The sequence below is a fragment of the Onychomys torridus genome, chromosome 4 (assembly GCF_903995425.1).
Source record: "Onychomys torridus chromosome 4, mOncTor1.1, whole genome shotgun sequence".
NCBI classification, from domain to species: domain Eukaryota; kingdom Metazoa; phylum Chordata; class Mammalia; order Rodentia; family Cricetidae; genus Onychomys; species Onychomys torridus.
Window position 1 is genome coordinate 7,678,258 of NC_050446.1, and position 14,150 is coordinate 7,692,407.

Here is a 14,150-nt window from a genome sequence, read left to right on the forward strand (position 1 = left end):
CACTTAGAAACCCAGTACTGGGGGCATTGAGGAGGCAGAGACAGGGCCTCTTTGGAGTGATCTGGGCAGCCAGCCTAGTCAAACTGGAGAGCCCTAGGTAGCAGTGAGGAACCTTGTCTCAAAAAACAAATTGGCCAGGTGGTGGTGGTATATGTCTTTAATTCCAGCACTCGGGAGGTAGAGGCAGGTGGATCTCTATGAGTTCCATGCCAGGCTGATCTATATAGTAAGGCCCTGTCTTAAAACAAACCAACCAGGGAGGTGGCTGGAAAGCCAGCTCAGTGGTTAAGAGCACTTACTGCTCTTGCAGAGGACCACAACTTGGTTTCCAGCACCCACAAGGCAGCCCATGGATACCCCTAACTCCAGTTAAGGAGATTCAATGCTTTATTCTGGCCTCCACCGGCACTGCATGCACATGGTGCATACACATACATGCAGGGAAAACACTCAAAACAAAAACAAAGAGATCCTTGTAAAGGTCAAAAAGAACCCACAAAACAAACAAACAAAAAGCCCAGGGAGGAGTCACTACCCTTCCCGACCTGGTCAATGGACACTGCACAGCCCCACGTCACTGGGGGATGTTGAACTGGAGGTGGATGTCCGAGACGGATGCCAGGAGACCTTCCAGGACCCTTCCCGGTCCCACGGGCTTTGGGCCCCATCAGGAGCCCCCCTCCCCCCACCCCCACCCCTACCCCCACACAGGAACTCCATCTACTCACCACTGCTGCACTTCCTTCTCGGTGACTGCAAGAGAAAAGAAGGTCGAAGGTCAGATGGGAGTCCCAGGACACCAGCATTTGCGGGGGTGGGGTGGGGTGGGAGGGGTGGGGTGGGGCTCTCTCCTATCTCCTTACCCACAGGCTGCCTGCCCCACATGACTGCCAGCCTTCTCTGAGTAGGAGAGCAAACCCCTAGTGAACGGTGGGTGAACAATCTCGGCAGATGCTCACCAGCCCAGGAGATGATGGTTTGCCCTACCTTCCTCCGGTGCCCACACTTCCTATACGCCCAGTGTTGACTGCTGCCACTAGGAAGACCACCTCCCAAACACCTCAGGCAGCTGGGTTCCCTCCCTGCTCAGGAAGGCTACTCAAGGTACAGTCCAAAGCCAGCCAGAAAGGATGGGCCACACCCTTTCTCGGCTCTCAGTCCTGGGACAGGAGGGTCAGAGTGGGTGCCTGCTGCTTCCAGGCCTGGGAAGGGGCAAGGAGCTTCCCAGAGCCCAGCACCCCAACCTCCTCACTGCCCTGCAGCCCTCTCAGTGGAAAGCCCAGGTCCTCACTTCCAGAGACGACTGGATATGGAAGCTGAACGGAGCTGCATAAAGGCGGGGCTCAGGCCAGGCCCGGATGGCCACTCTTTACTGAAGTACTGAATCACTATGAGCTGAAACCAAACCAAGCTTTCCAACACAGCACCAAATGAGGACAGCTAACCACCTTCACAGCCAGGCATGGTGGCGCACACTTTTAGTCCCAGCAGTTGGGAGGCAGAGGCAGGTGGATCTCTGTGAGTTTGAGGTCAGCCTGATCTACAGAGTGAGACCCTATCTCAGACAAACAAAACCCTTCACGGCCACAAGCTCCCTGTCTGGGTAACCAAAAGGGGAGATCACTGGGCTCCCTGTGCCTCAGTTTCCCCGTGTAAAGCAGGTATAGAAACAGTGCCTGCCTGGGAACTCTGTTCCAACAGATGCAGATAGCCCTGGCTCCCATCATAGCACTTGGATGAGCTCAGCACAGTGATAAATGACCGAGTGAGTGACACTCTACAAGTCCGTGTCAGGCAGCAGGTGACAAAGGAGCTGGGATGTCTGCCCAGGAAGGTGGAGGAAAGGTGGTAGACCCAGAAAGATCCTCTACAAGAGCCCCAAACAAACTCAACCGTAGCTTCTACTGGCCCCCAGGTGCCATCTGTGCTGTGACTCAGCCACAAGCCCCAGGGGTCCCCAGAAAGCAGTGTTTGGCCTGGTTCCCGGTGGGCACAGCGAGGCACAAGAGGTCGGGAAAGGACAGGCAGAGGGCTTCAAACCTGAGGTCTTGGCTGGCGACCCAGGGACAGAAGCCATGACGCCTCCTCACCTGTACCCTTCCTGTGTGGACCCTGGGAGCCACTTACCCAGGGCAGCAAGCTGGGGTGGGGGGAGACGGGGGACAGACAGACAGACAGTGCGGCTACATTTCCAAGAGCAGATTCTGGCAGAAGTTATGAAGTAGGAGGTAAGGCATAGAAATGCAGAGGGGAAGAGACTGAGGAATAACCCAGATGTTGTTCAACTTCAGTTTCTGTTGCTGTGATTAAAAAACAAAAAACAAACAAACAAAAAAAAAAATACTGACCAAAAGCAATCTGGGACCCTCTGCCCAGGAACGCTGCTATCCACCACAGGCTGAGCCACATCAGCTACCAAAGCCCATCAGCTACCAACCAAGAAAATGCCCAAAGACTTGCCCAGAGGCCAACCTGACGGAGGCATTTCCTCAGTTGAGGGTCCCTCTTCCGAGGTGACTCTGACTTGTGTTAAGTTGACAAAAACAAACAAACAAACAAACAAACAAAACCCCTCACTAGCTCACCAGGCTAGACTGTGCTGAGCTGCCCTGCCACCTCCACCATCTCCGGATGTAGCTGATGCAGATGGAGAGACCTCAGGCTCTGGGGGTCTGAACACTGAGCTCCAGGCCAGCCACAAGGCTTATGGGCTGGGTGTGCCTCAGAAGACTGCTCCCCATCTCTGAGCCCAGGTTCCTTATCTATAAACAGGCCTGCTGTCCTTTGCCTTCTCAAGAATCCCATGGTGGATGGGGCAGCCCTCCCATCTCTCCAATAAGGTTCAGTTAGGTCTACTTATGGGACAGAGATTACTTGCAGTAACTGTCCCAAAAACTGGGTGGTGACTCCAGGGCTCAGAATGGAAGGCTTCTTCCAACCTTGAGGCAGCCAAGGAGCTGTATGACATCATGTGACCTTAGCAAGGACTGGCATCATGGACCATACACGGTAGGAGGTAGTGGCAAGGCTTGAAGGCAGGCCCACCGTTGACCCCAGCTAGGTCTCATGAGACCAGAGGAGCACTCCTGGGGACCCCGATGTCTCAGCTTCCCACCTACAATCTTCCAAAGCCTGCCCACCCTTACCCCATCACAGCCCCAGAAGCGTCAGGCAGTTTGGTGGGGCATGGCCCACTGTTCTCTCCCCAGAATTGTCCCTAACACAGGACACCGAGTGACCAGCAGGCAGCTAAGCCTCTGGGATGTGAAAAGAGGTTGGAGAAGAAAAGCCTTACCTAGTTTTAAGCAGCTACTTTGGCTTAATGGGACATTGGAGACTTCCAAGTGTCCCCTGCCTCTGAGATTCCTAGAAATGCCAACTCTTCACTTCCTGGAGCCTCAGAGGAGCCTGGAGAGTGGCGGTTAGGGGACCTCTCTCGGGGCCTGGCCACCCAGCCCAATCCTGCCAACTAGGTTGCTTGGACACAGGCTAGGCAGGCCTATGCCACCACAAGCTGGAGGTGTGCACAGCCTACACTGGGGAAGCTGAGCTACAGAGGGAGACACCCTGGACATGGGCAAAGGGTTCCCTGTGGTCTCAGTTGCTCCTATGCTCCGCTTTGAGAGCTGATCTGCCACTTGTCCCGAGATTCACGGACTTCCTTCTTCAAGATTTATTTTTCCTTATGTGTATGTGGGGGGAGAGCGGTCAGAAGAGGGTGTCGGGACCTCTGAAACCGAGTTACAGGTGGTGGTGAGCCACTGTGTGGGTGCTGAACCTCAGGACCTCTGGAAGGGCAGCCAGTGCTCTTAACCGCGGAGTCACTGACCCATGGCTTCCGGTTTCCTCGGCTCTGTTTCTGCTCACTTCTCCAGCTCCCCCTACTTTAAGCAATATTGTCCACAAAACTCCCTAAGCTGTGTGCTAGTGGCTTAGTTCCCCAAGCACAACAAAAGGTGATTACCTTTTCTCCAGGTCATGGAGTCAGATGACAAGGGGTGAGGAGCTGGATGCTGAGAGACAGACCATTAAGAGCGATTACTGCTCTTACAAAGGACCTAGCTTTGGTTCCCAGCACCCACACAGCGGCTCACAACTGCCTACATCTCATTCCTTGGGATCTGATGCCCTTTTCAGACTTCTGTGAGCTCCTACATACCATGGTGCACAACCCTACACACACACACACACACACACACACACACACACACACACACACACATTTTTCTCAAGATGACATTCCGTACCCTGGATTGAGTGCAGTTAAGAACATGTTACCCCTGGCACTCACCTGAGAAATGTCCCTGGGTCTAATCAAGGAGCCATAATTGGACCAATCCAGGAAGTGGGATAATACTAGAGCATCAGTCCTGCACAGAGCATGAAAGCCCAAACAAGCCAGAGCAAGATTCTGGGGAAAGAGACTGAACAGTCACTCAAGCATAACTCACCCAGCCCACTTTGGACTTGGGGTCAGGTTGTGGGGTCGGGAGGGAAAAGTGTTGAAATGGCTGTGAGACACTGGGGAAGGGGGGGGGACTGTGAACAGATGCCGCAGGGCCTGACGGTCCCAAGCTGGTTGGGGTGGGGGCAGGGGCCGGGGGATGGATCTGAATTGTCCCTGCACTGCTACATTCACAAGCCTCAAAATAAAAGGCTGAAGAGGAATGATTCTTTGCCCCCCACAATGTATGGAGGGGCAGGAGGCAGCCCAGGGTCCTATGCTCCTGGGATCAAATCACCACAGGCACTTGGAAAGAGCAATTTGGGGGTCCAGCTTCCCTCGGCCTCAGCCATGGTACCAGATACAAGGGGAGCTTCCCAGGGAGCAGCTCCCAATTCCATCCCATCCCCCTTCTCACCCCTCCTTCTCACCAAGCCTCCAACCAACTGTGAAATTAACAGGCCTCCCCCTCTGGCTTCCCTCCAAGGATCCATGCTCAGGGCTTAGCACTCAGTGTTCAGAGGCTCAGTATTCAGAGCTCAGCCTCAGAGCTCACAGCTCATGGCTCAGGACTCAGGCTCATGGCTCAGGGCACAGGGCTCAGGACTCAGGACTCAGGGCTCAGGACTCAGGCTCAGGGCTCAGGGCTCAGGACTCAGGCTCAGGGCTCAGGCTCAAGGCTCAGGACTCAGGCTCAGGGCTCAGGCTCAAAGCTCAGGACTCAGGCCTCAGGCTCAAGCTCAGGGCTCAGGGCTCAGGACTCAGGGCTCAGGACTCAGGCTCAGGGCTCAGGACTCAGGACTCAGGCTCAGGGCTCAGGCTCAAGGCTCAGGACTCAGGCCTCAGGCTCAAGCTCAGGGCTCAGGACTCAGGCTCAGGGTTCAAGCTCAAGGCTCAGTCAGGGCACAGGGTTCAGGATTCAGAGCTGAGAGTTCAAAGTTCAAGCTCAGGGCTCAGAATCCTAGATTCAGGCTCAAAGCTGAGGAGTACCAGTGACCTTACACCCCCAGCCAACACCCCATCAATGAACCTACTCAAGCTCCTTGAGTGTCCTTTTCTCTCTCCCTTGGTCACCAAATGACCCATGTCCACAGGTTTGTAGGGAGGGTATTATTAGAAGAAGTGGCCTTGTTGGAGCAGGTGTGGCCTGTTGTGGTCACTGGGGTTGGACTTTGAGGTTTCAAGTCCCCAAGCCAGGCCCCATGTCATTCTCTCTTCCTGCTGCCTGAGGATCTGGACGTAGAATTCTAAGCTACTTCTCCAGCACCCTGTCCGCTGTGTGCGGCCACGTTCCTGCCATGATGAAAATGGACTAAATCTCTGCAACTGTAAGCAAGGCCCATTTAAATGCTTTCTTTGATAAGAGTTGCTGTGGTCTTGGTGTCTCTGCACAGCAATAGAACACTGACTAAGACAGAGTTGGTACAGGGACTAAGGTACTGTTGTGATAGGCCAGACCACGTTTTTGCCTGAGGGAATATGGAACACTTTGGGACTTTGAACTAGAAAAGCGACTGGACGCTTTAAGCGGGACTCAATGGCTCCATTAGTAGGAACATGGAAGACAGTGGTGCTAAGGGTGAGTTGAACTGTGGGGGCTGGCTCAAGATGTTTCAGAGGAAAAGAATATTAATATGTGGCCTAGAGAGATTGTTCTTGTAATATTTCGGTGAAGAATGTGGCTGCTTTCTGCTCTTCTCCAAAAAATCTGCCTGAGGCTAAATTGAAGAGTTATGGATTAACAGCTTTGGCAGAGGAAATTTCCAGACAGCATAGTATTGACTGTGTTGCTTGGTTATTAATGGCCAGTCTTATGCAGACCTATATGAAAAGGAGCAAGATAAGCAAGGAAAAATATAAAATGTACAGTTTGAGGAGAAAAGGGGCCCCAGGAAGTGAAAACAGATTAAAGAAAAGCCTGATGCAGTGCTGTAAAGTGAGAGGTGACCTCAGAGCAGGACCCAGCTAAGTCCCCACTTGTGAAAAGGAATTAAAAAAGAGCTTAGGACCAGGCCTTTAATCCTAGCACTCAGAAGGCACAGGCTTGTGAAATCTAAGTTCAAGGCCAGCCTGGACTACTGAGGGAGTTTCAGGACAGCCAAGCTTTGGCAGTGACAGAAACCATCGAAAACAGAAAGCTGGTGAAGATGTAATTGAACAAGGGAACCATGTTTCAGCCCTGGCAAGCAGCAGCACTTGGCAGCTTCATCCACCTGGCTCTGGCTTTAGAGTCAAGGATAGAAGAAAGGGCTATGGAATCTCCCTCCACAGCTAAGGAGAGCTGCTGAGGCCTGGCGTATGTCAGGGTGCCCCTGCACGGAGGCCTAGAGAAGGCGTTGTGAGAAGCTGTGAAGGTGAAGCCTGGATTGCCGTGGAGACCCTAAGATGTCAGAGATGCCAGAGCCATGGGGTACCTGCTGAGGAGAAAAGCTGCTAACAGGGAGTGGAGCCAGCCTAAGAGAGAGCAGTGTGTTACATACGTCAACAAAGCTGGAAGGAGCTGGAGCTCTGAAGAGCCATCAGACATGGAGAGGCAGAGTTTGGAGTTTGCCCAGCTGGTTTTTAGTCTTGATTTGGTCCAGTATTTCCTCACGATGCTCCCTTTCCTCCATTTTGGAACAGTAATGTATATTCTGTGGCATTGTATGTTGGAAGTATGTGATCTGCTCTTTGTGATTTCACAGGGGGTTACAGTTAAGAGGTTGCCACGACTGCCATGGGTCTCAGAAGAGACTGTGAACTTTGGACTTTTTGTTTGTTTGGTTGGTTTTTGTTTTTGTTTTGTTTTCTCAAGACAAGGTCTCTTTGTGTAGTCCTGACTGTCCTGGAATTAGCCCTGTAGATCAGGCTGGCCTCGAACTCGCAGAGATCTGCCTACCTCTGTCTCCCGAGTGCTGGGATTAAAGGCAGGTGCCACCACCGCCTGGCCAACTCTGGACTTTTTAACAGCCTGGAGACTGTAATAGATTATGGAGGGGACTTTCAAAGTTGGACTGAATGCAGCTTTGCATTATGATATGGCTACCAGTCTGTAGGGACAGGGAGCGGACTGTGGCGGTTTGAATGGAAATGGCCGCCACAGGCTCGTAGGGAGGGCACTGTTGGTAGGTGTGGCCTGTTTGGAGGAAGTGTGTCACTGGGGTGGGCTTCCTGCTGCTTGCCAATCCAGAGGTAGCCTCTTGGTTCCTTCTTCAGCACTATCTCTGCCTGTCACCATGTTTCTCACCGTGACAGTAACGGACTAAACACCGAACTGTAAGCCAGCCGCAATTAAATGCTTTCCTTTATAAGAGCTGTGTGGTCAAAAAATAAAATAAAAAGAGTTGTGTGGTCATGGTATCTCTTCACTGACTAAGACACCTGTCCTGCTGAGAAACCCTCTCCAGCAAGTCCCTGACCCTTCCACAACCCTCCAGGGACTCTGTCTCCCTAGTAACACCCCAGAAAGTGGCCCTGACCATGTAGGGACAGGGTGGGAGGACAAGGGACCACGAGGGGAGAACCTGGGGCCAGTCAGGCTAAGGCTCCCTGAGCTTTTCAGTGCTAAGGTCACACAAAACACCTACATCTCTGAGCCTCACTCTACCCATCTGTCAAACAGGACCTGCAGCTCCATCTCACAGTTAAGTTACAGGCAAAAGTAATTTAACAAACTGGATATGTGCCTAGCATCCGAAGGACCCAACAGAAAGACATTCTCTTCCCAGCTCCCAGCGGGACACAGCCCTGGGGCTCTGTCATGGGCTGGGGCTTGTATGAGTGCACCTGGTTTGGACTGACTTTCTTTCCCTGGTACAGTCCTGTGGCCGGGTCCGTAAGCACTACTGAGGGCAAGGCTTTTGATGAACACCAGATGCAGGGTACCCTGAAGGGTGCATCACTTTTTGGTCAAGAGCCTCTGGGGCCACATGTAGGCTGGGTTACTTCTGAGGTTTAACCTCTTTGAACCTCAGATTCCTCATCTCTAAAACAGCATATAAACTCCCAGCAGGATTCTGGGGAAGGGAGGCTTCTTTAGAATCCTGCAGTTCAGGGGAGCTGGAGCATAGAGCCAGGAGGAAGGATGGAGCTGGGCACTCACCCCCCTTCCACTGGCCCTGCTGAGAACCAGAACTGGAGAGGGAGAGAAATACACACACACACACACACACACACACACACACACACACACACACGCACTCTGCCTCCACCAGCCTTTATCTCCTCAGGCCTGCTGACACCCTCCTAAGCTCCTGCCTAAGTAGAGAAGCCCAGAGTACCCACTATCTCCTCCCACCCCCAGCAGCTACTGAAGCTCTTTCAGGCTCCTCCTCCTCTCCACGCAGTCTGCCAAGAGTGAACACAAGAGCCGGTCCCAGGAGCCCAGGATAAACGTTGAGTCTGATTTTCATTTCCCTAAAGCAAAATACCTCTCTCCTGATTGAAGCTCAGCTCAAACACGGTAGGAACAGAACGCCAGAGCTGGCGGCCCCCACGGAGGGAAGGTGCCTGCTACAGCGGGAGGAAAGGAAGGCAGACTGCCGGGCTTCCGGTATGATCCAGACCCCACTTGAGTCTCCAGACACAAGGACTGCCCTCTGGGCCACCCACCCCGCCCAGTGCATTAGCAAAGGGGGCTTGGGAGACCCTCACAAGAGAGAGAAAACAGGCCGTCTGGGGCCTGGCCCTCCACCCCAGTCCCTTCAATCCTGATGCCCTGGATCAGCAAATAGTCTCCCTCCAGAAGGGCCGCGGACCTTCCTGTGCTCAAGTACTGGATCACTTTCCAAACACCCTCACAAGCTCTAAAGGGTCAATCTGGGCCCTACACTCCTCCTCCATCCAGCTCAGTCCCTCACTCCCTCTCTCTCTCCTATTGACTGCCCTGGCTGTAAACACCCCTGCCATGGTCATGGCCGTCAGGGCCTCTCAGGTCCAGGACTAAAGCTCAAAGATCTCCATAGCCTACCCCTCCCTTACCCTTACTGAGTGAGTCAGTTCCACACAGCACAGGAGTCCTTCCCTGCTGTCTGCTCAGCATGGAGGTCTCCCTACAACCCTCGTCCTCTGGGTGTCTAGTCCGGTTAGTTTTTTGTCAACTTGACATAAATTAGGGTCATCTGTGAAGGAACCTCAGTTGGGAAAATGCCACCATCAGAGCCATAGGCAAGTCTGTGGGGCATTTTTTTGATCAATGATTGAGGTGGAAGGTCCAGCCCACTGTGGGTGGTGCCATCCCTGGAGGTGGTCCTGGGTTCTATAAGAAAGCAGGCTGAGCAAGCCATGACGAGCAAGCCAGTAAGCAGCACCCCTCCATGCCTCTGCACCAGCTCCTGCCGCTGGGTTCCTGCCTTCCTGGAGTTCCTGTCAGGCTGTAAGCTGTAAGGTACAATACACCCTCCCCTCTCCGGGTTGCTTTCTATCACAGCAGCAGAAAGCAAACCGTGTTAGTGGAAATGACAACTTCCTCAGAGAAAGGGAACACACTTCACCTACTCTGCTACACTCAGCTACGTCTGTACCCCCTCCACCCTACTACACACCGAACCCCCATTCCCTCAAGGAGTCCCAGGTGATTCCCCCAGAACCTAGTCACTCCATCCTCTCTGGGCCTCATTTACCCATGAAAGTGAGGCAACGAGAGAGGGCTAAACTCCCTGTGCCTCCCCAGTGAACAACCACCTGGCTCTCCAGCTCCCTGTGCTTCACTGGGCGACAGGAATGGAGGTCCTGGCAACCCACCCAAGCTTCTAACTCAACGCACAGTCCTGGGGCTTCCCCCAATCCCCGGGAAAGGCTCCAGAGTCCCCAGATCCCAGCCACAAGATGAACAACCCAGGCAAGTCAGCAGGGTCCAGTAAGAGTATTTCCCAGCAAAGGAAAATAGACAGGTCAACAGCTTCATGTCCTGAGAAGAGCAGAGGGCCAGCACGGGGACCGGAAGGTGGGCCTAACTCTGGCGTGTGGGGACCCTGCCTGGCTCCAGCACTTGGAATCATGGCTCCAAGCAGACAAAGATAACATGACAGCACTTGCCGAGGGCCTGGCACCAAGCCAGCAATGCTACTGTGATTACCCCACGCCTCTGCCAGGGAGAAACAAACAGCTCCTGCCTTGCCTGTTGCTCTTCCCCAAAAGAGGTCAGAGACTGACCCTGCCTAGACAGATGCTGGCCCCGCCTAGAAGCCCTGGGCTGTCCCTCAACATGACACAGAGAGCAGAGCTCCTGGATCAGCTCTCTTCAGGCCCCTCCTGGAGCAGGATGGTAACAGCCCAGCCTCCAGCTGGCAGGCGCTATTTCTACCCATGTTGGCTGTGCCAGCCCAGCTGGGCGGCTCAGGGCTGGGCACACCATAAATCAACAGGAAAGACATACAGGCCCTGCCTGCCTCCCCCACACACCACCCTCTGTGCAACAGCTCTTACCCTCCCCCGCTCTGCCCACAGGGATGCTTTGGCAACTGGTAGAGACTGCTCTTTGGGTGGCCACACACTAGGCCCTTCACCCGGGCTGCATCTGAGCCCCACATGGACGGGTGAAGCCACCTCACTCATAAGCAGAATCTCACCAGACGTTTAAGCTCACAAGGCTAATCAGACTCAAACACTCCTGGCCTGGCTTCTCCCCCTGGCACCCAGCCTCCCATCTCTTCCCCTCACATCCCCTGCAGCCTGGTTTCTGTGTGTGGAGACTAGGGCAACACACACAGCCTTGTTTCAGCGATGTTGAGTACAAGATCTCTCAGCCTGTAAGGCACCTTAAGGCTGGAATGGACCAGCTTTGCTCCCTGACTTCTAAGACACACACACACACACACACACACACACACACACACACACACACAGCCCACAGCACAGGACTCCACACTCCCTCCCACGAACGGCCTTAGTGCAGACAGAGGCACAGCTACCTGGTCATGCTAAGACCCCAGTCGACACACCTGCATGCCACTCTGAGCCTTGCTTCCCTTGGCATAAGGCTGCTGACAGAGCCAACAGGAAAACAGACGTGGCAAACAGCCCAGCCCTGGACACAGGGACATTGCTGTCATTACTCTGGTGACAAGTGGTGGTGTCAGAACACAACAGTGAGACTCTCAGTGCCTTCTGGGTGGAGGTGGGAGATGCAGCTGGCAGAGCCAAGCCATGGTGTTAGCACACACCAAAGCGGACAGCTTCCGGCTGCTGTCAAGGAGAGGAGCCAGGCCCTAGAGGGAGCACAGATCGGACACTGCTCAGAGCCATTCAAATCTCAAGTTCAATTCCCTTTCCCTCCCAGTCCCTCAGATCCCTGGAGCCCCAGCTGTTTCCATTGGCTGAGCTCAGGGGCTGCACCCGCCCCCAAGTTGAAAGACCTCACTGACAGTCCACTGTGAGTAAGAAAGCCTGAGGCTCCAGAGAGGCAACAGCATGCCTCCAAAAACCATACAACCAGTGGCATAGCCAATCAGAGGCCCAGCAACCTGTGTCCTATGCCCGGGGTTCAAAGGCCGCGGCCTGGGGTGGTCACACCCAAGGAGAGCTTGGTGAGCCCCCAGGCTGGGGAGAACACCTGCTGTATGGCGGTGTGTGTGTGTGTGTGTGTGTGTGTGTGTGTGTGTGTATGTGTGTGTGTATATGTGTGTGTATGTGTGTGTATGTGTGTGTATGTGTGTGTGTATGTGTGTGTGTATGTGTGTGTATGTGTGTGTGTATGTGTGTGTATGTGTGTGTATGTGTGTGTATGTGTGTGTATGTGTGTGTATGTGTGTGTATGTGTGTGTGTATGTGTGTGTATGTGTGTGTATGTGTGTGTGTATGTGTGTGTATATGTGTGTGTATGTGTGTGTATGTGTGTGTATGTGTGTGTATGTGTGTGTGTATGTGTGTGTGTGTATGTGTGTGTGTATGTGTGTATGTGTGTGTATGTGTGTGTATGTGTGTGTATGTGTGTGTGTGTATGTGTGTGTGTGTGTGTGTGTGTGTGTGTGTGTGTGTGTGTGTGTGTGTGTGTGTGGCTTCGGGGTACTGTCTAGCAGGGCACACGGGCGCTTGCTGTCACTGCAGCCCTTCTTGGAAGAGCCAGGCTTTGCCTTGGGCAGGGCACTCGGATCCTTCCTGCCCTTAGATTCATCAGGTTCAACCCCCACACTGAGCCTCTGTTCCCTCATCTAATGAAGGGGTAGCAGTATTCAGGAGGAGAGTGCTTCCCCCTGGAGGAAGGCCACTGCTGAAGGGTCCAAGAGTTCCCTCAAGTTGCTCCCCACAGACTCCCTGAGGAGAGAGGGGGCACCCCTGGAGTTGAGAGACTCCAAGCAGCCATCAAAAGCAAGGTTTGAGGGAATAGAGATGGCTCAGACAGTTCCTGAGTTCAAATCCCCAGGATCTGTCACTGGGTGTGACAGAGAGTGCGCATGAAATCCCAGTGGGGGGGGGGGGATCCTTGAAGCTCATTGGCCAGCCACTCTAGCCAATCAGTGAACTAACTCCAGGTTCATTGAGAGACCTGGTCTCAAAAAGTGAAGAGGAGCTGAGAAAGGCACCTGATTATTGACCACAACATATGTATGTACGCGCGCCCGCGTGTGTGCGCGTGTGCACACACATACACACACACACACACACTCGAGGCAAGCTTTGATTCAAAGTCTGTATTCTGGCTCAAATATGTCTATAAATGTTACCATCTGCCCTATCAGTTGTGGATTTTATTTTACTCCAGAAACAGGATCATAAACCATAGTGATTTTAATTCCTATGTCAGCCAAACAAACTTTCCCCCCAAACTGAAGTCAAATTACAGAAAGATACACTTTGCCTTGTGGATTGTAGCAGTAGCCTAAGGAAGAAATAGCTCCCAGCATGCCAGGCTAGCATACACCAGAATCATGCTGTCGGGCAAAGAGCTTGATGCTCTCACCCAGAGGTGAAGCTACCTGCCCCAATTCATCTGCAGTGGAGGTGGAACCAGTAGCAGGGTCTATGGAACCCAGAACATACTGGAGAAGATGTTTGACACGTCCCCCAAGTGCATGCTGGGAGCTGATGCCTTTACATGTGATCCAACTCTCAGGAAGTTTAGGATTCCTTATCAAAAGTGCCATATATATTGCCGGGCGGTGGTGGCGCACGCCTTTAATCCCAGCACTCGGGAGGCAGAGGCAGGCAGATCTCTGTGAGTTCGAGGCCAGCCTGGTCTACAAATCGAGTTCTATGACAGCCTGGACTGTTACGGGATTTTTAGGGCAACCAAATTTTTGCTGCAGCCCGTCCTGTGAGGTCAGGTGTGGAATTTTGTCGTCTCTTGTCACTGTTCAAAGGTGATAACTTCCAGAACAGTAATGCAGAACCTGCTCCAGCTGATAGGGTACCAAATCTCTGGCCCAGACGGACTCTCCTGGATAGCACAGGCCCTCAGCTGCTGCAGCTGCCTGCACTGACTAACTTACAGTCAGGTCCAGTCTTAACCATGTCCAACGGTGTAACAGCGGACACACCAACTAACTTCTCCGAGTCTTGGCTTTTCTTTCTAGAAACAGGGAGTTAAAACCTACCCCAGTTGCAGACATGAGAAAAGACAGGCATAAATGCCAATGAGCATGGTCTTGGGAAGGGAGCATGAGAAACGGCTCTGCCCTGCTGAATGTCCAGTCCTAGCCTTCCAGATTCCTGCAAGCTGCAACGAGCAGGCCTGTGTGCCTGTCTGGCCGTGTGTAGTGGGTTCTTAGTGCACAGGTTCCCACAGAAG

At 53.1% G+C, this 14,150-nt stretch overlaps 1 protein-coding gene across 1 annotated transcript in view; it reads right to left on the minus strand.

The window, feature by feature from the left end:
• Ncs1 (neuronal calcium sensor 1) overlaps nucleotides 1–14,150 on the minus strand; it is a 52,923-nt gene that overhangs the window by 23,782 nt on the left and 14,991 nt on the right. Inside the window, exon 2 of the mRNA XM_036184479.1 lies at nucleotides 729–753. Within this exon, the coding sequence (XP_036040372.1) occupies nucleotides 729–753 (25 nt within the window). The remainder of the gene's footprint in view (nucleotides 1–728; nucleotides 754–14,150) is intronic.